General features: G+C 38.3%; 1 protein-coding gene across 10 annotated transcripts; it reads left to right on the forward strand.

Annotated features, from left to right (window-relative positions):
- The first annotated feature begins 2,418 nt into the window (after positions 1–2,418).
- prkacba (protein kinase, cAMP-dependent, catalytic, beta a) lies at positions 2,419–23,441 on the forward strand. 10 transcript variants are annotated; one of them, XM_078790337.1, is made up of 12 exons: positions 2,421–2,850; positions 3,574–3,683; positions 3,780–3,939; positions 11,666–11,727; positions 11,910–12,038; positions 12,330–12,428; positions 12,500–12,582; positions 13,039–13,165; positions 13,509–13,604; positions 14,298–14,420; positions 14,511–14,675; positions 18,060–23,441. In XM_078790337.1, the coding sequence occupies exons 2-12, from the start codon at positions 3,651–3,653 to the stop codon at positions 18,183–18,185; spliced, it is 1,203 nt and encodes a 400-aa protein (XP_078646463.1). In that variant the 5' UTR covers positions 2,421–2,850; positions 3,574–3,650; the 3' UTR covers positions 18,186–23,441. The 10 variants fall into 10 exon arrangements, with proteins under 10 accessions (XP_078646462.1, XP_078646463.1, XP_057928230.2 ...); XM_078790339.1 differs by lacking the exon at positions 2,421–2,850 and adding an exon at positions 2,987–3,007; XM_078790336.1 differs by having other exon boundaries at positions 2,419–2,850; positions 3,574–3,939.
- Positions 23,442–23,536: the final 95 nt, after the last annotated feature.

Below are 23,536 nucleotides of genomic sequence, written 5' to 3' on the forward strand. Positions count from 1 at the left end.
TCCTCTCGGCTGAACGCAAACACTGGAAGCTACCTGGCAACAGTGTCGCTGACCGTGGTGCTAAAAATCCACCCCGTCATCATGGACGCACCCTACTCTTACGTCATCAAGCTGCCGTTCACGTTTTAGCACAGTGGGTGTCCAATGAGTGGCCTGAGAGTCATTTACTGTTATATAATTAAAACATAAAAAGTTTTTCTTTGGTTTTAATGTCAAATTGACTAAAATTGACTAAAATTTGACCTTAAAAAGTCAAAAATACATTTAAAAACAAAAAAAACAAAAGAGCAAAAATCGGAAAAGAAAAGTAATCATTTTACAAATAAAGTTATACTTTTACAACAATAAAGTTGGAATATTTGAAGAATTAACTTATAATTTTATAAGAAAAAAGTTCTAATCTTAGGAGAAAAAAATATTAGAAGCATACTCATAATATTCAGAGAAATTTTCAGAATATTCAGACAAAAACTATGTTTTTTAAGTTTTTCTTTGGTTTTAATGTCGAATTGACTAAATTTGAAAAAAAAAGTCAAAATACAATTAAAACGTGGAAAAAAAAGAGCAAAAATGGGAAAAAGTAATCATTTTACAAAAAAGTTATATGTACTTTTAAAACAATAAAGTTGGAATATTTGAATAATAAACTTATAATATGATAAGAAAATATTAGAATCATACTCATACTATTCAGAGAAAAATGTCATAATATTCAGAGAAAAATTATGTTTTTTTAAGTTTTTCTTTAGTTTTAATGTCAAATTGACTAAAATTGACTAAAAGTTGACTAAAAAAAGTCAAAATACAATTAAAACATGAGAAAAAAGAGCATCAGAAGATGACAACCTAGAAGATCACACTACCACCACCATATTTGACTGCTGTTATGATGTTCTTTCTCAGAAATGCAGCATTACTTTTACACCACATGTAATGGGACACAAAGTTCATCTTTTGTCTGTCAGACCACAGAGTATTTTCCCAAAGGTCTCTGGGATCATCAAGATGTATTCTGGCAAAATTGAGATGAGCCTTAATGTTCTTTTGGTGTGCAGGCCATTTTCTCCGGTGTCTTGGCGTCATGAACACTGGCCTTAATGGAGGCAAGTGAGGCCTGCAGTTCTTTGGATGTTGTTGTGGGGTCTTTTGTGGCTTCTTGGATGAGTTGTTGCTGCACTCTTGGGGTCCTTTTGGTTGACCGGCCACTCCTGTGAAGGTTCACCACTGTTCCATGTTTTTGACATTTGTGGGTAATGGCTCTCACTGTGGTTTGCTGGTGTCGCAAAGCTTAAGAAATGGCTTTTTAACCTTTTATCTCAATTCATCTCAGTTATGTTATTTTATGCTTTTTCACACAGGTCCATGTAGGTTTTTTTTCCATTAATGATAAAAATTTTCATTTAAAAACTGCATTTTGTGTTTGTGTTGTCTGTTTGACAATCCGAAACATTTAAGTGTGGCAAGCATGCACAAAAACAAAGAAATCCGAAAGGGGGCAAACACTTTTTCACACCACTGATAAGGTAAAACTATTATAATTATTAGACATACAATTCAAAAACATGTTTTACATGAACAACAGCATTTTACAGAAAAATACTTTCAATGAGTTTCATAAATGTGTGAGACATGTTTAGGATTTAAACCTGGATGGTGTCGCAACAATGACAATGGAAGAGAGCGGGAGAGGGTTATTGAGCGGAATCTAATTTAATAATGATAACAGTCACTTTTATTGCAAATGTTGATCCGACACCGTAGGAGAATGTTACCATGAAGCTAGCCGTCAAGGAGCAAAGGAGGCTCTCATTGCTGATGTATATGCTGTACATATACTGTATATATTTTTATTAACATTGCACATGAAATCATGTAGCATCAACCAGCTTCAGCATTTTATATGAAAGTAGTAAGTTCTCATGTCCATCTCACAGGTGTGTTGTTTTCAGCATCTGCTCGAACATTATTTCATTGGCCAATGGCAATACTGACACAGCTTGTTAATTAGCATATGATATACCCTTTATGTATTAATGACAAAAATATATTATATTATTTTGATATTTAGGTATTAATGTTGGACTGTAACCGCTCATGGTTCTTCAGAAGTCAGCGTCGGCTTCACATATCACTAATAGGGTAGCCCGGCTTATCTCTAAGTTGCAGGCATGGAATGATATTAGGTAGATATAGAGTAATAGAGCTGAAGGGGAGCTGGTATGACCCATAGTTGTTTTTATTAGTATGTTTCAAGCTTATGATACATTCACAGTACCTCATTCGTTATGGAATAGGTACCATTCAAAATGGGAAGATGTATATGTCAGTGGTAGAGATGTTTTTTTGCGAGATACATTTTGCTACCAGGTCCCCACGTATCTAATTTGTTGTTGCGTGGTGTCATAGATTTGAAAAATACATGTGATTTTCGACTAAACGTGAAAGCACCAGAAGGTTGACGAGGGCATTCCTACACGACGTGAACGCAGCATAGAACGACATCAAGCAGAGGTGAAAAGTGTGGATCACGTTTTCATCCCGCGAAGGCGTACTTGAACGGACATTTTGTTAAAGGTCGGATGGGAGCTGTGCATACGGAACACACATCGAGGCTGTGCTGACAACGAGGCCGCATTGATGTCGTCGTTCGCCGGGCAGCTCGTTGAAATTTGCTAGCCAGCAAACGGAGGAGGAGCTGCTGGCTAGCGAGTTAGCTTGCTGGCTTGCTAGCTCCCGCTGCCACCACCACCACCATCACCATCACTCCCACTCCTAGCCAGCTGTGCATCGCCTGTCTTCCCACCATGGGGAACACAGCCACTGCCAAGAAGGGCAATGAGCAAGAAAGCGGTAAGCAAGCACCGGTGAGATGGTGTTAAATGTGGACTTTAATGTGCGTGAATGATGAGGCTTCAGCAGCGTTAGCCGATACTGCACTAACTGTACTGTACTCTTATCATTGCAGCACTCAGACCATTTTTGGCAGGGCAGTTGACAAGTTCAGTCGGTACATCTCCATGGCGTCTATTTATGTTGTAATTACACAAAAACCTTATATTGAAATCTTAGGAGCATCCAGTTAATGAGCGTATGTGTTATTGTGAGTGTTCCCCACTACAAATACACTAATGAGCTCGTTGCTTTAACCTTTGCAATCACACAATATCTTTTGAAAAGTATTTATTTTGAGCAAAGGTCAAACTCATACAGTCTGTATATTCACCACAGTGAAATATTTCAAGAACGTAAGGCCTTCACAGTAAAAATTGAATTTAAATGCAGGGTGTTTACTTGCATTACAGTTACAGTGATGGCAGTGCTTGCTAATAACATATATATATATATAAATATAATACATAAAACACAATTGCCTTCAGAGTAGTTGCACTTGTTGAGGTCTGTCCTATCTTATAGATTCCATGGGGAGCTTCGTAGTGTAAATGTTGGTATTAATGTAATACCGATTACATACAATATTAATATGTCAGAAGCCAGCATTTTCTTCATGACACACATGAATTTTGCATGGCGCTTTGCGGTATGGTGGCTCGTGATAATCACCCTGTCTCGCAGGTTCCATCGGTGTGGCGCCCATAAACGTGTATTTTGACACACGACTTGCTCCTCCCCCTCTAAACCCTGCTCGCTAGATGTTGACGTTCTCCAACGATTTCGGATCAACGGTGAATAGTTACTCAACACTAATGGATAATAATGACATATGATCCATGAACAGAAAGAATCTGAGTAACAATGGAGACGTTGTATTTATGTTGCAGCTCAGCAACTTTGGTGCCTTTAAAGACCCACCAACAAAGTATGAAATATCAACACTTGATGGAAAAACTGCTTTCCTTGCCTACAAACAGGGAGGAAGAGCGATCACTCTAGTTACAGCACCTTGGTGTGCTTGCTCCTTAGAACAACGGCATGAACGCAGTGAGCCCTTTGTCAGCCATGCAGTCTGTTTGTCTCGGTGGGTGGAGGCGGGGCCGCTAGCATACACACAGGATGCAGAAGTAACATAATAATATATTTTATTCATAAAGCGCTTTTCACAAATACATACAGTATGTATTGTCTTGTCTCGCAAACCCCTACTGTTAATATTTGGGCAGATCCGCCCACCCCTTGTGTTTAGTGTACTGTCTATGATAATCTTATCCATACTGGACCATCTCTCTCTCTCTCTCTCTCACACACACACACACACACACACACACACACACACACACACACAGTGGACCGATCTTGACCTGCTTTCTAATCCAAGCAGTCTAAAAGGTGTCTTATTGAAAACCAGTAGTTCCTGTCTTGTGGCCGTGTTTACTGTTATCACGATGCTGTCAAACAGCAAACTCCACAGACGTATGTTTATGTTTAGATTCAGACTAACAGCGCCAGAGTAGTCTGGAAGTCTCCTAGGACTTGTCTCTCTGGCTTATAAAGTCACGTGTCACAAATATAAAGTTGCTCTTCTTTTTCTTCCAGTGTAGTTAGATTGAAGTCGGCGTAGAACAAGCCAGTAATGTGCTGATAATTTATCTCTGTGTGCCCAAGGGTGTTACAAAACTGCGGAAAGTTTTTGACATGATCTGGGCTTTATATGGGTTATGTTTGGTGACTCAAGTGGCTGTTCTAAATGATCCAGCATGCTTCACTACATGGGCACGTGATTTCTCTGAGCCAATCAATAAAGAAAAAACATGAACGACAAGGACACTTCAGCTTCTGCGCGGGTTGCCCTCCTGTTTGGTCATTTTTACAAACCTTTTACCCCATCACAAATCGTGGCAGTAAAATAATCAGTTCCTGAGTCAACGTGTTGCCATCGGGTGATGTTTTAACTCTAATATGTAAACATTCTTAAAGTCATATGTACGTAAGTCAAAAGCAACAAATTGTGCCCAACAAACTTTCTACTTCTCTGGTGGTCGTCATCACATTTTCCGTCGTTGCCATCCCTGGTGCCCCTCCGTGGTGGCATCACACACAAAAACAAAGAAAAAGCAAAAAAACCTGCATGTGGGGTTGAGCCAGGGTTGTCCAAACTTTTTCCCAAGAAAGGATACAACTTTGCCACTATGATATTTTGTAAAGCAACACATAGATATGATCAGAACATAGATACATTTCAAGATAAAAACTGCATAATGAAGCCAATTATTAATATAAAGCACTTTTTGCTTTTTTTCCCTCACATTTATATACAATTATTTAAACTTTTGGAATGGAATGACAAGCATAATTTTTTGTAGTATTATAACTTTATTCTCATATTTGTCTATTTTCATATTATAACTTTTTCCCCAACCTAATTTTCACGAACCACAACTTTATTAAGTTTTTATTTCATAAGAGTCTTGAACCAGTCATGATGTACTATGCATATCACTATATTGACAGTTACTATGGTACCCATTATGTCATTGTATAGTCATACACCTCGTACTTCGGTACGTGACAAAAATTTAATTAAATAAAAAAAAAACTTAAAGTACATTAGGAAAGCAGGGAGTGAACAAATGCAACAGTTACTGATTGTAAAAGAACCAGATGGAGGGTGAGGATTTAATAAGCTTTGCTTCTTCCTACTTCTTTTGGACATGTGGAACTATGAACTAATTATGTGATGCATTCAATTGTAATCTGATGCATGTTCAAATGAAATATTACCATTACCATAATGTTATTACTTTAAAAAAAATGTGATGTCATAGTCTAATTTTTATGGCCTTTGTGGGCATACCTAGAAAATTGGGCAATCAATCGGAAAGTTAGTTAAATCATAATAGATTTTGAATTTCTATCTGTGGCGGTACAAATTTGTTAGTGACAAGCAGCAGCAAATAAATGAATGCAAGGGAAACGCTGATGAAATATTTCTTAATATTGTGATATAATCGATCGATGTAATTACATTATTTAAAAGCAAAGTTGGAAAGCTGGGGGTAAAAACAAAAAAAAATGGAACCAAAGTTCATGCTAATAATATGCTTTTCATTTAAGTGGAGATGGTGTAGAAGAAGAAAAGATGCAGTGGGACAGTCACTGAAAGTGAAGTGCTTGAACAGGAAGCTTAACTTGATGTGGTTAGCCGAGCATTGCAGAGCACTCGACTTAGTACAGGAAACTGCTGATTCTCATCGGGCCTGGAAACCCTGACTTTACTCGACAGCCTTTTCTCTTAAAACATTTTAAAAAATTCAACTCGATATGGCCCAGGGTAAAGATCTGTCCTTTGCCAGTCGCCTTTTTCACAAATGTCGTAAAAGTAGCCAAGAGCAGAGGGTACAAGACAACGAGGTGCCTTACGTCTCCGAGTTCAGCATCTTGTGGGAGAAGTTAAGTAAGTGCTCTGCTCGCTCGTGCACGTCAGCGTTTCAAGATGCGAGCTGCATCGGTTCTGTCTCTTGTTACTTTTGTTAGGAGAGTTGGTTACCGAAACCGAAAGTGGCATATGCGCTGTTTGTACCATTCAGTACATGCTGCGATCCGTGCTGTGTGAGCTAATAAAGCAACATATTGCGCTGACATGTCGTTGCATTACAATGCATTACGCTTAGACGTGTCACACTCAGTACACAAGACAAGATTTTAACATTAAAGTGGTACCTCGGTTAACATCCGCCCCAGCTAGCATATTTTTTGTTTAACATCCCAGATTTTACCTAAAATTTAGCCTTGCCTTTCTTTTGCTCGCTTGGTTAGCGTACGTAAAAAATACCGTCCAATTGTTTGGATCTCTACCATCTCGAATAACGCAGCCAAGATTTAATCTCACAATACTTGCACAGGATTGCGCCATTTTAGAGCAACAGCAAAAAAGGAAAATATACAAAGTAAGTAAATCTTCAACAAACTGCAAAGCCTGTGTTTGTGATTAAGGAAGATGTAGTCACCCATGCAATTCTAATATTTTTAATGACGCTCTTGTTTTGTTTACGTGGACATGTGGCTCTCTTATTCGGAAGGACAGACACAGAAATGTGTTCTGTATATGAAGAGCTTGCAACCAAAAGGCGCTAAATCCATTTTGACTGATTTCGAGAAAATCAATGATTTTTAATTACGCATATATCAATCTATTTGGTCATCAAGTCTATATTGCAAATGAAAGAGCTATCAATATAGGTCATAAAAATGCATGCTATAAAAATCCTGCACACACCATGTATTTTATACGTATATATATTTTTTTGCTTTAATATGCTATGCTAATAAAATAATTACAACACAGAAGCCATTCTCAACATACAATACACCCCCCCACCCACCCACACACACACACACATGCACTCGTTCACCTTCACACATTACAGAAACAAAATGTTATAACCTACCACTAGTACACTGTTACTGATAAAATTTTGTTAAGATATTATAGCACACATTAACATCATCCACATTCCATGATGATCAGCTTTAACACAACTCAACATACCCAATTATACAAGACAATGGTACAAGACATGTCATACATTGCAGGTGCATTCAACCTGTAGGCTGCAGTAGAGCGACACATGAAAAATGACAATTTGCAGACAATAATAAAAATGTTATTAAAAGCAGTGCTCATATTTGACTGCACCATGAAGGTGACAGTGACAAAAATCATCTCATTACAAACTCTTTACATTGTATGTTTTTTAGTACAAGTAAAATAATGTTTCTCATGAAAGTTGGAGGTGTCAAGGTAGAGACATGCGTTTTATGGCGTAAAAAAAAAAACTTCCATGTTACAGAATACTGTAAAAACACAATTTGTGTTCTCCTGAATTGCATAACATACTGTAACTATCATACGTGTACTTAATGTACACAAACAAAACAGGATGCGCACTGATACTGGCTTTCTGTATGTGCAGTGCCAATTGTATTCTTCTCTCTGATTGGTTATCAATAGATGGGAAACTTGGGCCAATCAGAATAAAGAATAAAGAAAGGGATTTAGCTCCTTTTGGTTGAAATCTGAAATGGAAATAGCGCCTTTTGGTTGAAAGCATAAATTTCATATCATTTTTTTTCATATTTTTAAAAATGATTTCAAGACCAAAATATGTGATTTGGATACACATGACAGAGGTCTATTAAACTCATGAAAAACATGCAACTTTGTGAAAATTGGATTTAGCGCCTTTTAGTTGCAAGCTCTTCATATGTGGAGAATGTATTTACGGATAAGATGGGCTATATTCAAAAATAAATGTGCTCTCGTATGTTTTCACTCAGAACTTGGACGTGGTCATCGAGCACTGTAAAACGTTTCTTACATTGAAGTCGTAAAACACATACTCATCGAGCCCGAGTCACGCAACCACACAAGCTAACCCCTGTTAGCTTCCACTCAAGCTTTGTGTGAGGAAATTCAGCCAAATTTCACTGACTTTTATTGCCATTTCAAACTGTTTAGGTCGGGAGGGTATTGTTTCGTGTTTGTTATGATTTTGAGCAGTCTGCTGAGTAAATACTGCCACACACAAGCGTCGCTTCTCCGCACGAAGACAGTAGTATTTCTGTTCATGTTTATTTGTTGTGTAGCTGAATCACCATTGTGTTAGCATATATTCCACCTATTCAGCCTGTTCTCTATTCTTTTATTGTTAGAACTTGCCTTCCAAGAGGACGTAATGTCTGTTTTGGTCAAGTAGTGTGTAAAATAAATTACCCGCAAAAAATGCAACTTATACTCCAGTGCGACTTATGTATGTTTTTTTTTCTCCTTCCACATTTCTGGCAAATACACACTACCGCTCTAAAGTTTGGGATCACTTGCATATTTCTTTGCATTCAAAAGAAAAACACATTTTCATGCATTTCCCAAACAATTTTTTCCATTTCACAAACATTTTTACCCATTTCACAAACAATTAAATGAATCAGATGATTTTCAAAGAAGGATGTACATTTTTGCATAGAGGCCTACTACCAACAACTGTCAGTCCTCTGCATCAATCTCCTGGTATGGCTGCTAATCCAAGTTTATCATCTCATTAGGCTAATAGATGATTAGAAAACCCATCTAAAAATCTAAACTAAAACTAAAATCTCTTACCATGCTGTTAACTACTCCCTTCAGAGAGCAGCACAAACTGAGTCTAACAAGGAAAGACGAAAAACAGAAAAAAAAAAGACGGAAAAACAATGCACAACTGTGCAAGAAGACAAATATCTGAGAGTGTGTAGTTTAAGACAAAGACGCCTCACAGGTCGTCACCTGGCAGCTGCACTAAATAGTAGCCATCAAACACCAGTGTCAGTATCAACAGTGAAGCGGCGACTTCAGGATGCTGGACTGGATAGCAAGACTGCCAAGAAAAAGCCATATCTCAGACTGGCCAAAAACATTTCCGAGTGATCCCAAACTTTTGAGCAGTAGTGTATGTGTTTTATGGGAGTCTTTTCTCTGCTGTTTTTGGAGTATAATCTGATAACAGCCTGACCTTATTCAACATAACTAATACACTAAGACAGACACACTCTCCGGTTGTAATGTGAAAACAATAAAGCTGTCATTGTTCTAATGTTACATAAGACACCCTTGACTGTTTTTCTAATTAGCCTTCCCGTAGGCCTTGGAGGAAAATAGTGCTTCAGGGTGTGATGTCAGGTGGTGGGAGATATCGTGTGTATGCCGTCTTCTCAGTGCCATTCTGTTGCGTGTGTTACATTGAATCACACGTCTTGAATGTTTCTCCTTCTCTCTTTTTTTCTTCCTCATCACTTCCATCCATCTGGCTCAATGTTCCTGAAAACCCTTGGCGATCTTGTAGAGACTTTTGGTACGCTGACTTTTCTCTGAGATGTCCTCAGTCACAGAATGGGTGCTGGGCTCAGATCTATTTTATTATACAGGGGTGTCCAAAGTGCGTTCCGCCGCCATCTTTTTTGATATTTTTATGGCCCTTTTGCACATTCTAAGAACACAATTAAACAGGAAAAGAGCAGGCATTTTATGAGAATAACGTCAAAATATTAGGAGAGTAAAGTTATAATAATAAGAGCGGTAATGTTTTGAGGGGGAAAAGTCCTTATATTGTTGGGGGGGGACCAAGGTTTTTGAAGCAAAAAGTTGAAATATTAAAGAAAAAAATTGCATTTCAAAAGTTGTAATATGAGGAAAAAAAATAAATGTACAATTAGGTTGTTATATTGCGAGAATAAAGTTATAAAAGTGGTAGTTAAGAAGTTGTAATTTTATGATAAAATCATAAAATTGTGAGGAAAAAATATTTTATCAGCATAAAGCCAATGTTAAAGAAAAAAAGATATTATTTTTTCAAAAGCAGTACTATTGGAAAAAAACTATATTAAATAATTAAAATAATAATCGGGTTTGCAAAAAATATTGTAATATTCCAAGTACAATTTACAAGCTGGCAACAATGGACGATCCCTGATCTGAAGCCCCAAACAGGCAAAGACAGCAATAATTCAGTGACTCTGGACTGGACTCATGTCTGCTGTGTCTGCTTTTCATGATGTTCTATCAAGTCCCTGCATTGTCTCTCTTATGTTCTGCATTTTGCCTTGTTGCCCTGCTTGCCTGTTTTGATGATTATTATATCACGATCACAGCTTCACTTTAAATTTGGTCAGTCCTGCCAAGCCTCCCAACAAAATGACCCACAGTAGATCACCACATATTCATGATTCGGCACTCACAACCTTGCAAATGTGTGGATTTTGTGCATAAAATCTTCATATAATCATGAGCTTATCAACCCAAATTCATACCTCACTCACAGTGCAATCCAAATAATACAACGAGCAACTCATGTGAAGCATAACCTAACTGCACCACGCGGGCTACGTGGGTATCAAAATAAGCTATAGGATCATTGCAGGGACTTAACAGATGGTCGCCGCTAGCATAGCAAGCTACCGAGTTAGCTACTTAGCCTCTCCAGTTTACTTATTCTAACCATAAAGTGTTTCAAATGGAGTTGGGAGGAAAGCCAAACATTTACCACTTCCACACTGAATGAGGAGAACCTTTTTTTCCCCACTTGATCTCAGCCATGGTATGTCGGCTGGGCTTTGTTGGCTTTGTTGGCTCAGTAGGCGTTCTCCATTGTGAGAGGTCATCTAACGGCATGTCTGGCAACATCACTGATACCCAGTGATCACAATACTACATACTACATAACTTGTCTTTCAAGTTTGGGACAAATAATGGGCCATAGTCACCCATGAAACAGCCATCGTTATTATTATTGCTTGTTTTCAAAACGCAATATAGTGATGGACGACTACTATTATTTATACAAAAGTATTACCCGCAAAGCATGCCAGGGACTCAGGAGTTCCACGTGTGTTGCTTATTGTGTTATTTTTGGTTGCATCGTGAGTGAGGGAGGCATTTGATTTGGTGACGTCCTGGTGGTTTGTGTTATTTTTTCAGGTGACTCAATATTTTACGTTTTTTTTTTGCCTGAATAGCGGTGATCTACTGAGCATCACTTTATTGATAATTTCCTGCTCATGACTTTCCTCTTCCTGTTGAGGCTTGTGGTTTGTTTTTCCTGTTTTGTAGTCCTTTCTTGCTCAGTACTTGAAATGTGCCCGACTTTAAAACAGAATTCGCCCTTGTTTGTTTGATATTAACTGATATTATTTGAGTGTCTAATAATATATACTAATAATGTATATCTGTTTTTTTCAGTGAAAGAGTTCTTAGCTAAAGCCAAAGAAGATTTTTTAAGAAAATGGGAGTGTCCGCCACAGGTATCATGACATGAAACCAGATCATTTATCTTCACTTTTACAGCTACCTACTTCCTTCTCAGCAGGTTTCACAATTGTACTTTCATATAAAAAAACAAAACCATGTGTCCATCAGCATGTGCAGTACGTGAGCTAAGACTCAGTCAAACTGAATTGGAATTGATAACATTTTTGCTCCTCAGAGCACAACATGCCTGGACGACTTTGACAGGTTCAAGACTCTGGGAACCGGCTCCTTTGGCCGAGTACTGCTGGTCAAGCATAAAGGAACAAACCAGTTCTACGCCATGAAGGTCTTGGACAAACAAAAAGTAGGTGAATGGATCTTCTAAAGAAACTCTGTGCGTCTCGTGAAAGGAAATGGAATGCTTCCTCTCTCGTGCATGCGAGCATCACCGAAACCCTGAGAGGTGCTTAACATTGTGATCTTAAAATAGTGACGGGAACGCCACTGGTGTTGGCGACTTTCCGATTCTAAATGAACACATATCCTCAAGTCATGCTTTTAAAATTATTTTAAATTCAGAATTCTTGAAAATGCTTACAGCATAAAGCAAGGCAAGTTGTGGTAATCGGGTCAATGAGTGATGTTGCTTGTGCAGGTGGTGAAGTTGAAGCAGATCGAGCACACGCTGAATGAAAAGAGAATACTGCAGGCCGTCTCCTTTCCCTTCCTCGTCAGATTGGAGTATGCTTTCAAGGTGAGTGCTGCTCTTGATGCTCTTCCCGTTACAAAACCTTTGGACTCCACTGTCTTATCTTCCTTCAACAGGACAACTCAAACCTTTACATGGTAATGGAATATGTGCCGGGCGGAGAGATGTTCTCGCACCTCAGACGCATTGGAAGGTTCAGGTGTGCATTCCATGATATTGTAGATACACCGGATGGAACTTTTGAGGTCCAATATGTTACAACTCTGGATTTCTTCGTCTTGGAATAGGCAAAGTTTATTTCTAGAGCACAGTTTGTACACAAGGTAATTAAAAGTGCTGTACAGAAAAGAAGGGTAGACTCCTTCTATAAAACATAAAATAATTATTACATGAAATGACATCAAATCTAACCTTAAAGAAGCATTTATTGATAGAACAATAGGAGCACCGACCCATGGGGGAGTCCCGCAGGTCATAACCATTTGGTCTGAGACACAATTACCAATTACTATAAAGTACTTCCTGTCCTGCAGACAGGACTTGAACCAGTTTACAGCAGTACCAGAGATTCCCATCCGGTTTTCTAACCTGTGAAATAAGATCACATGGTCAACTGTGTCAAAGGCAGCACTCTCTCCACCCTTCCTTCTTTCAGTGAACACCATGCACGATTTTATGCAGCTCAGATAGTGCTCACCTTCGAGTACCTCCACTCTTTAGACCTCATCTACAGAGACCTGAAGCCCGAAAACCTACTCATCGATCAGCATGGCTACATCCAGGTATGGCTGGATGGATGAGACGACCATAAATATGACATTTCAGTACATTATGCTGTCTCTCTCCTCCCCCTCTGAATCCTCTTGCTAGCTTGATCGATATTTTCCTTAGATTCTTTAGATTTTCCTTAGATCAACATTTGCAATGAAAGTCAAAGTTATTAGATTACATCATATTGGGAAATTAGGTTGCATAAAAAGTAGTTGAGTAGTAGTTTTTAGTGGGTGGGTTTTCGCAGAAATGTTTTTTTTTTCAGAAAAATCTAAACCTGAAAGCTGAATCATAAATATGCATTGCATATGAATATTAAGTCCACAAATGTGATTGATGTTGTTCTGCCTTAAGGTCACAGACTTCGGCTTTGCCAAAAGAGTAAAGGGCAGAACCTGGACATTGTGTGGAACTCCCGAGTACCTGGCTCCAGAGATCATCCTCAGCAAGGTACTTTGTATTTGCACTGTAAGATACTGTCGTTGGCTGCATTTGAAGCTTGAAAATGCAGAGGTTAGGATTTTGTATGTGGCTTCACTCATCCATTTATTGTGGCTTCTGTTTGGTATTGGGTTTTTTTTTTAATGAAATATAGAATATAATGCCTTTTATTGTCACTATACACATGTACTATGAGATTGTAACAATTTGAGATACGTAACAGTTATGTCATGCAAGCAATTTTAACTTTATAAATACATGAACTCTAATAATTATTATTTGGCACTGGTGCATGCTACTGAGGGGGTAAAATTACAAAAATATTACATATACATTTCACGTTCAGGCAGTACTGTTCTGAACCAACAGCTAATATGGTCATTGCCTGTTAGTGTGATGAAATATGATCCTGAGTGTACGCCGTTAGTTCACAAAATATGTCTTTGTGCAGGTGTACCGGCTTTTAGACAGTTTTTTGTCATTTTATTTGACTGGTTGTACCAAATGTTGTGCAATGATGGGGCAAAAAAACATCAAGCACACTAAAAACCTTATCAGCCACCTGAAAATATTTCCAAAGCAATTGGAAAGTGTGACAGGTTTTCGGTTATTGGTACCATACGGATTTTGAGATCCATAAATTAAAAAAAAAAAAGTTATCGTGCATCTCAGAAGTACATAAATACTTACGTCTCCTTTCAGGGCTACAACAAAGCTGTGGACTGGTGGGCGCTTGGAGTCCTAATGTATGAGATGGCCGCTGGTTACCCTCCATTTTTTGCAGATCAGCCCATACAGATCTACGAGAAGATTGTATCTGGCAAGGTACTAGGGGAACGGACCACTAAGCTTCTTCAGCCCTTATAATGTAAAATTAAGTGGGCTGACTGTGCACCACCTCAATCCCTCCCGTAGGTACGATTCCCCTCCCACTTCACCTCCGACCTGAAGGATTTGCTGAGAAATCTCCTACAGGTGGACTTAACTAAGAGATTTGGGAACCTGAAAAATGGTGTAAACGACATCAAAAATCACAAGTGGTTCTCCACAACAGACTGGATTGCCATCTATGAGAGAAAGGTAAGACTTTCTACTCAATAGTATTTAATGATGATATCGTCCTCATTCATTCATTCATTCATTTTCTACCGCTTATCCTCGCGGGGTATGCTGCAGCCTATCCCAGCTGTCATACCTATGGACAATTTGGAGTCGGCAATTAACCTAGCATGTTTTTGGAGTGTGGGAGGAAACCGGAGTACCCTGAGAAAACCCACACATGCACAGGGAAAACATGCAAACTCCACACAGAGATGGCCGAGGGTGGGATGTAGTCCTCAAATTAGCATAATTTAACATGAAGCGTTTGTCGAAAGTGAGTAAAAAAAAAAAAAAAACACGAAACGCATAAAAATATGTTAAGAAATACAAAGGAAATTTCTTCTGTTCCTTTTTTTTTTTTGCTAGATTTTTTTACATTTCAGAAATTAAACAGAGCTGTCTGTGAGTTAAAAATATATATATATATTTATTTTTTGACCCGATTGTGGTAAGTGGATTTCCGACAAATTAGATTTATAGATGGAATATCTTGGTAGTTAGAGCATCGAAAAACTGCCTATGACCTTCTAAATATGTTTTTGAACGTTATTAGAGCCGTCTAGACATATAACACACACCTTTACACTCCTATTAGCCAATAGAAAATAAGACCTTTAGACAGTTACTTTGTGCCAGCCCACATTTGTGTCTGCTACTGTCTCATCATTATATTATATCTAAATATGGCTGACGCCTAGACTAGTGTCAGATACCACACATCACTATGTCATGAATGTGTCTTCTGAAGGCCGTTTATTTGTATTTTACTTCATTTAGCCATTTCTATGCTCAATGTAGGCAAAAACAGGCTTCTAACGTGGTTTTTCAAAAATATATGAATAAATCATCTCTGTTTTGTGGTTGACTATGGCCTATTACTAAAAACATGCAAGTTTATGACTTTCAGGATGTAAGATTTTGAGTTGAAAAAACAATGGCCTCTTACTAGCCTGGGATAGCCATAGCAGTTGAAAGGTAAACCAGACCAGGGCTTGAGAGCTTTCCGAGTTTATTTTACAGGACAGTGCAGCAGCATTTCCCCCAGCACACACAACAGGCCTCTCTCTCAAACAATTTCACCTAGCCCCTTTTATCTGTGAAGGGCCAACCACAGTTCCCAATGAGCGGGTGAAGCAAGTCCAAAAGGTACCCGATTTACATTCCCAACACCCTTCATATTAAATCCAAGTCCTTCAGGAGTCCCCCCACTGAAGGGTCACTTCCTGTACACCACGTACACCTAACAACTTGATTCCCAACTACCACCCAGTCAATCCCCCCCTCCTCCAGGTGGCACTTGGGAGAGTCCAATTGAGGTGATCAGCCTCTGGCCTGCACTCCCATGGGCGCGCCTCCATGTTTGGGCCACGACCAATCACCTCAAACAAAAGGAGAAACTGATGAGAAATTAGGAACAACACAAATGACTTCTGAATGAAAAACTAACTAAAGTGGCACTTAAACGGCAATATAATTAAAGCACTAACCAAAATATATGTAAATAACTAAAGCCAACTATATACACAGAGAAACATGACAGTGTAGGCGGGGTGTACCCCTGGTCAGTGAGGGAGGATTGGCAGCTCCCTCACACAGGAGACGCATTGATAGCATGTTGATATGTAGTATTCTACACTTGTCAGTAGGTTTCAGTGATGTTACAATATTGATGAGACAATAGCCACTGCAACAAAGTTAAAAAGAACAACAATAAACTCTCCCAGTGGTAACTTATATACAGTGTTTGGTCTTATTTAGTATTTTATTGTCTACTATATTGGGTAATAGTCAATGTGACTACTGTATATTCCGGACTATAAGTCACACTTTTTTTCATAGGTTGGCTGTTCCTGCGACTTATAAATGGAAAAAACTGTTTATGTTAAAATAAATACTGGACACCTTTCCTGTTCATGTTTATTTTTTGTGTAGCTCAATAACCATTGTGTTAGCATATCTTACACCTATTCAGCCTGTTCTCTATTCTTTTATTGTTAGAACTTGCCTTCCTAGATGACGTAATGTCTGTTTTGGTCAAGTAGCTTGTAAAATGAATTACCTGCAAAAAATGCGACTCCAGTGCGACTTATGTATGTTTTTTTCTTATGCATTTTTGGCCTTGTGCCACTTATACTCCGGAGTGACTTGTAGTCCAGAAAATACGATATATACTTCAGATGGCTAGATGGCTCCAATAATGCTAAAAAGCATATAAAGTGGTAAACAGGCTTTCTTTGCTCTAACTATGAAAATATTCCTTTTTATAAATAAGGAATTCACTTATCAAGGTTGAGTCTGGAACCAATTGACTGCGATAAACGAGGGATTACTGTGCTTACTTTCATGTCAGAGTCGCCATTTTGAAAACATATATCTAGAGAGGTCTAATCACTCGCTACTATAAGTTGGCAACACTGATCCCTCCCTGCTCCGTCTTCATATTGTCTAGCAGACCAGGTCCCTTATAACATGGCCAAGTTCAATGCATAAATGAATGCATGGGAATCACTGGCCACGTATACATGGACCCAAATATTCCAATTTCATTCGGGTTATTTGCTCAAACGGAAAGAATGTAGCCTTTGTATACACACACAGAAAATTGCCAATCCAATTGGACATATAATCGGATTCACGGGGGTGGAATATTCCTTTCCCCAATCCGATTGAGGTATCTTGTACCCGCTCAAACGGAAAGTTGTCAGGGTGTTTTCTTCTTCGTGGTATTTTTTCTTCTTCTGTTGTTTATTGGTGGTTGGCAAGCAGCTTTCGTGTGTATTACAGCCATCTGTGGAACAGAATCTAAACCCTTCTATACGCCATTCAGAAGTCCACTTTTATTAAAAAAGAAAATATATATCGATAAAAACATGTACCAAGCTTAATTATAAAATATTAGCAAGATTGAACTTTATCTTTTCTTGTTCTCGGGTGCGTTCTTTCAGCGAATGCTGAGATATGACGTAACACACAGCTCGAGACGTTCTTCGATTTAAAAAAAAAAAAATGGAGGTGAGCAATCGGTACTGGACTGCTGTGGAAAGTTTGTTTTTGATTCAAACTAAATTTCAAGACTGGACGAACGAAAAACTGGCAATACGGAGTTATTCCAACAAGTGAAAGAAAAACTCGAGGAAGTCGGTATCACGTGATGTTGGTGTTTACTGTTTACATGTTTTACTGCACATGCCTCATTGACTATTCTGGTTGATTATAGCAGCGCAGACAAGAGATTGGAATATTCCTTTCCATGTATACCATTGCTTTCGGAAAGGTCATTTGGAAAGAGAAAAACTCCTCATGTAAACGTGGCTACTGTAAGTATTTTGTGCATCTGTTAGTAACTTTCAGCTTTACTCTTAGGTTGAAGCACCCTTCTTACCCAAGTGCAGAGGACCGGGGGACACAAGCAACTTTGACGACTATGAAGAGGAGGACATTCGTGTCTCGCAAACAGAAAAGTGCGCAAAAGAGTTTGCTGAATTCTAGTGAGTGGGTGACAGGTCCCATCAGGGCTCACGTGTTCGGGGATATTTGCACTTTCCTAGGAGTTCAGGTGGAACTGTGGCTGTCATGTGTCCAAAACAAATGCTCTGTTCTTTTGTTACACACACCTGAATGAGGTCCTTTCTGCCACGTCCTTTTTGCGTGCTCTTCAACACACACACACACACACACAAACACATACACACGCACTTCACAATCCACACCATCGTATCCTCTCTAGTCCCATTTTTTTCCATGAAATTCCAAATAATGCCCATCCTTGTGTGGCACAAAGAAAAATAGTAGCAGCTGGTATTTAATTTTGTCTTTTTTGAGTAGTGTCATTGTTTGTTGTCGATTTCACTTGAATATTAAGCTCTGAGCCACACTGACAAGTCAACGCTTCAGACCGTTGATTGGTCGCAGATAATCGTTGTTCACACAGAGGTACGCACTCAGTTATAATAGCCTTCACTATTCATTCACTGTAGAGGGAACATGTTACACAGGCATGCGCATGAGCAGTAGGAGCTGCCATGCTAAAGGGCACCTCAAAAGTGCTTTGCAAGTGAGCGGGTCCAAATTACAGTCAGTCGCTAGTCTTTAAAGGGTCCTTGACATGATTCATCAACTTTGCTTAAGTATGTTATATGGTATATTGTTTGTAATTGTGTTCTACATTTTTTATTTTAAATTCACAAAAATGACATTTATACTTGATGGCGCAATCCATGATAAACTTGCTAGCAACTCGGCCTCATTTTTGGAGGTGACCTCATTGGGGTGATAGTTCTCAGATAAAGCAGAGTAAACAAACACTTCCTGAGGGTAGGTGGTTGACTGTTCTGTATATTTTTCATCAAAATAGTAGTCATACCAAAGTGTCGTGTTGCTGCTGGATGTTCACGGTATCTGAATGATACTGTAAAGTTGTCTTCTTTTGCAAAAGACAGAGGTTTAAGACAGCAACAAATGAAGCAAGCACAGAGAACGAGATGGACGTCCAAATCCACGTCTACTTCGATTTTGTTCATTCAATAATCATTTCACTGATGACTGCTATGAAGGAACACTCTTTTGCATTTGGCTTACATACAATAAACATAAACACATTTCCAAAACACCGCTATGTTTGTTTACCTGAGTGACTACTCCAATGGCATCACTTCTCGAAATGAGGCTGAACTGCGAGAGCTAGCTTGTCATGGCACTATCAACTATAAACGGAATCTTTGCAAATTTACCCTTTCCATTAAAAAATTGAACAATGTAAAACATTATTACAAACAAATAATATATAATCATAAAATCTATATTCAAGTTGAATGCCTATATTTACGGTATATACCTATTAAAAATAGCCCTGGAAGAAATTAATAGTAAAATTAAAGATCAAAAGTCCCTACAATTGGAAAAAATCATGGAGAAGTTCAGATATTTCACCCCAATAGAAATTCCGATTCCCCATCGGAATCAAGAATTGTTAGCAACCAGAATTTAAACGTGGATTGTTCAAATTCAAGTTACAAATGCCCATTGTAACTTGAAAACCATTGGCCTAAATGGAAGGGCTTCGGAAAAATAGGTGAAAAGAAAAGGGCGTTCCCAATATGTTTTTTTTTTTTCTATGGGGCTTGGAATTACTTGGCCAGGCCCTATCGCTGGTGAGTGATGTTGACTTTGAAGGCTTAACAGAGCACCTAAAAAAAAAAAGCACCTGGTTTCATTATGCCTCGCTCCCACTATATTGTGGATAAAACTACCCCACATGCATACAAGTAAATGGCTCACTTTTTGTCATACCTACTGTTCCTCACCACACTATACCATGAGTCATAATAATAAATATATATTGGTATATCGGAAGTGAAAAGTTGCATTGGGACCCCCCCTAAAGTGTTCTTTGTTTGTCCAAGCTCACCCCTCGCAGCTGCAAGTCCATTCATGGAAGCCCTCACGCTGGATGACATTTCCACTTCAGTCCAGTAGATGTCAGTAATGCACATTTCAAATCGCTGCTGTCCAACACATGAAGAAAGCTGGAATGCTAATGCTAAAAACAATGCTAACCACAATGCAATGTGCTTCCCTTATCATTTGTGCCTTGATCTGTGCCCAAAATTCAAAGGTATGCACATAAACACAAGCATAAGATTCACAATATGATTTAGCATGCTGGTCCGCTTCCTTTTTTGGCGGGCCAAGTGGGCAGAGTTTGGGGAAATCTATTTTGTAACTTAGGGAAATTGTCATTTAGGTTCACTGGAGAATTGAATTGACCCATAGATGTGAATGTGTTATATGTATGCGAGCCGTGATTGGTTGCTGAAAAAGATGAATGAAAATCTGCACTGGAGTTTGGCAACGTTTGCAGTTACAGAAGCACATTTACGGCACAGGACAAGCTCCTTTTTGAGCTGAAAACTTCTTTTACACGCCTTGAGACGTTACAATGAAATTCTGACAGGAATCTTATGGAGAAGGGATTTCAACTTTTGGCCAGATAGGAGGGATATTGGTTGCCCCTCCCACCTAACATGAAGTTACATGCTTGTTTTGGTTAGTTTATTGATTATCATTCATTGTGTGACACTCGATAGAAATATGAATTTGTGATTATAACCACATGAGGCATTTTGTGGTTGTTTCAGCATGACCAAATGTGATTTTCTGAAGCAGATGGATGGGACAAGACTGAAATTTGAAGAATTTGTCATTCATGTTATTTTATTGCAGTGTTTCCCATACGTTCATTTAATTGTGGCGGCCCATTATTCATAAATTTGGCTCTACCTCTTTGCCTTCGCTTATAAAAACATAACAGTTTTTCCAAAGAATTGACTTGCAACAAATCTAGTCAAGATGCTTTTGGTAACAAGCACCTATCACTCATCTCAACGAGCAGTGGGTTCTGCTGTGGCCCCCCTCTTGCGGATTTAAAAGCACCCACAGGCACCTGTTGAATAAAGTTAATGTGTATTTGTATTAGGGCTGTCAAATGTTAATAGTGGCAACTAATTTATTTTATTACCTTTACATTTTTAGCATCATTAACACATCATATCTTTGTGATGATGGCTTGAGGAGCTAAAAATAGCGTTCCTACACAACCAAAGTCTTCTGTTTAATAACTTTTCTCTGACCTGAACGCATCAACAGCAGTGCAATGCCAACACTATACGGTATATCCATCTCCAACTCACAAACACGTCTCTAGTCCTCCATGGAGCCACGCTTCCTTATTGTTGCATTCACTGGCACTCCAGAAGTCACAACGTCTTACTCAGCAACAATTACATCACCCACCGTCGCCACAAATAGATTGCACTCCTGTGGGAAACACTGCCTATAATTTGTAGCATTTTTAGCCTACATCCAGGCACAGGATATTTTTCCCGTCCCATAGTTCTTATATTTAATGAGTGCAAATGAATTGTATCTTTTTGAGATATAATTTTATCAGGAAAACTAATGAGGTAGTATGTGATCTGCTGCACATTGACAAATATTCCCATTGCAGACGTAATCATGCAGAATGCTAATGTTTCACACACATATAATTGTCATTTTTAATAGATTTTCAATGTAGTTTTTATTGCTGATTGTGATTTAGCAGCACATTTCACTGCCATATGTTTTTACAGTTTAGGATAGATATATACTTCATTTACAGCTTAAAAAAGCTTGATAAAAAATCAAACAAAGCTCTTCCGATTGAATATTGTGGGTTTTTTTTTTGTTTAACACTTGATATTGTTTGGGTTTGCTTGTTTGTTTGTTTTTTAGCACTGAATGTATTGTACTTTCCATTGTGTAACATTTCCCTCCACTACTGCACTCCAGTATTCCAGTATATCCACTCCACTACAGTATTGGATGCAGAAATAGTGTCCAAAAGGTATGGAGGTGACCATTTTGCTTCTCCTGTCCAGTTATTCCCATTCTTGTGTACAAAGCTAGGACTTTTCCTTGAAGCGTAATTCTTGCCCTCACTAGTAGCTATAAAATGTGTTCCAAACTAATGCATATTCTACAAAGAGTGTTCCATATTCTATTCACCTCTTGTTTAACCACAGAAGCCACATTTGCTTGTTTGTTTCGGAGCCTTGCCATAGTGCCGCAAAATAGGCTGAAGTTTTTAAGATGACAGTATTTGTTCCATGCAGGTCAAACACTCAGGTTTTAGATATCACACTTTGTTGGAAGAAATCACGCAAATGTTCAAAGCAGGGGTGTCCAAACCTTTCACATCAAGGGGGCACATACTGGACTAAAAATGAAAGATTCAACTTTGCCACTTTGATATTTTGTAGGAAGTCATATATTTAAAAAAAACAAAAAAAAACTGCATCTCAGTTTAGTGATATAAGTGAAAAATTTTGCCAATTTCTTGGCAGATGACAACTTTATTTTTGTTTTTTTTTATTTTTGTTGCAACATTACATTTTTAGATTGTGCCGCAGGCCACACTTTGGACACCCCTGGTTCAACGTCTTTGTCCTGTTAGTTATCATGGTGCTCGAGTCCCTGGAGATGAGACGCAATGCAAACCCAATCCAGTTCAAAAAGCTTTGCAGAATGAAGGTACTTGTGTTGTAGGCTAACTTGATGCAATATTATATTTTATTCTAATTAATTTTCTTCTATTTTATTGACATTTGAAAGCACTTAAATTATGTCATCAATGATCATTTCCCTATAGACTTAAATTAATGGCAGTTGACGTTGGTGACCCCATTGTTCAGATTGAGCCCCAGTTTAGCTCAGTGGGGTTGAGCAGAATACTGTTGTGGCTACTTGATATTTCTCATAGGACAAGATCTGCTAATGAACACCCTGATGTTGAGCATGTTTCCATCCAAAACGCCTGTACTGTACATCGATCCTGCCGCATCTTTTTGTGTGAATCCACAGTTCTTTAAGGGTGTAAGGTTTTGTCACATGTAATGTAACACATGTAACAAGGCACTTTTCCTATAGTCTGTTCATTCCTTTGAATAAAGAACATCAGTTTGGGTTCTCTCTCTAGGTAGTCACACATGCCAGTATGGGATTAACAATCTGAAATGTCTTTATATGTAGTTTGTGAGAGTTTTTTTTCTTTGCCCATAATAATCTAAATAGAGGATAATCTAAATGTTTTTTTTTCCTCACCTAATCTTATTTGTGTTTGCAGGGGTGTGTAAAATTTTGCTGTAGCAAATTTTATGTAAGAAAAGATATGCCACTATAATAAATAATTTTTATTTAAAAAAACTATCATTATCATGGAAATATCTGTGTTTTTAATTATTATTTTTTTGTTGGTTTAGTTCTTTCATATCAGCTTTTCTGTTTTTAATCACATTTACTTT

This window comes from Doryrhamphus excisus, linkage group LG4, assembly GCF_037039965.1.
Source record: "Doryrhamphus excisus strain RoL-2023G ecotype Guam linkage group LG4, RoL_Dexc_Guam_v1.1, whole genome shotgun sequence".
Classification (NCBI taxonomy): domain Eukaryota; kingdom Metazoa; phylum Chordata; class Actinopteri; order Syngnathiformes; family Syngnathidae; genus Doryrhamphus; species Doryrhamphus excisus.

Coding starts and splice junctions, on each gene's coding strand:
- prkacba (XM_078790336.1), top strand. CDS start 3,729: ATGAACAGAAAGAATCTGAGTAACAATGGAGACGTTGTATTTATGTTG. Junction 12,429..12,499: donor GATTGGAGTATGCTTTCAAG/GTGAGTGCTGCT, acceptor TTCCTTCAACAG/GACAACTCAAACCTTTACAT. Junction 12,583..13,038: donor AGACGCATTGGAAGGTTCAG/GTGTGCATTCCA, acceptor TCCTTCTTTCAG/TGAACACCATGCACGATTTT.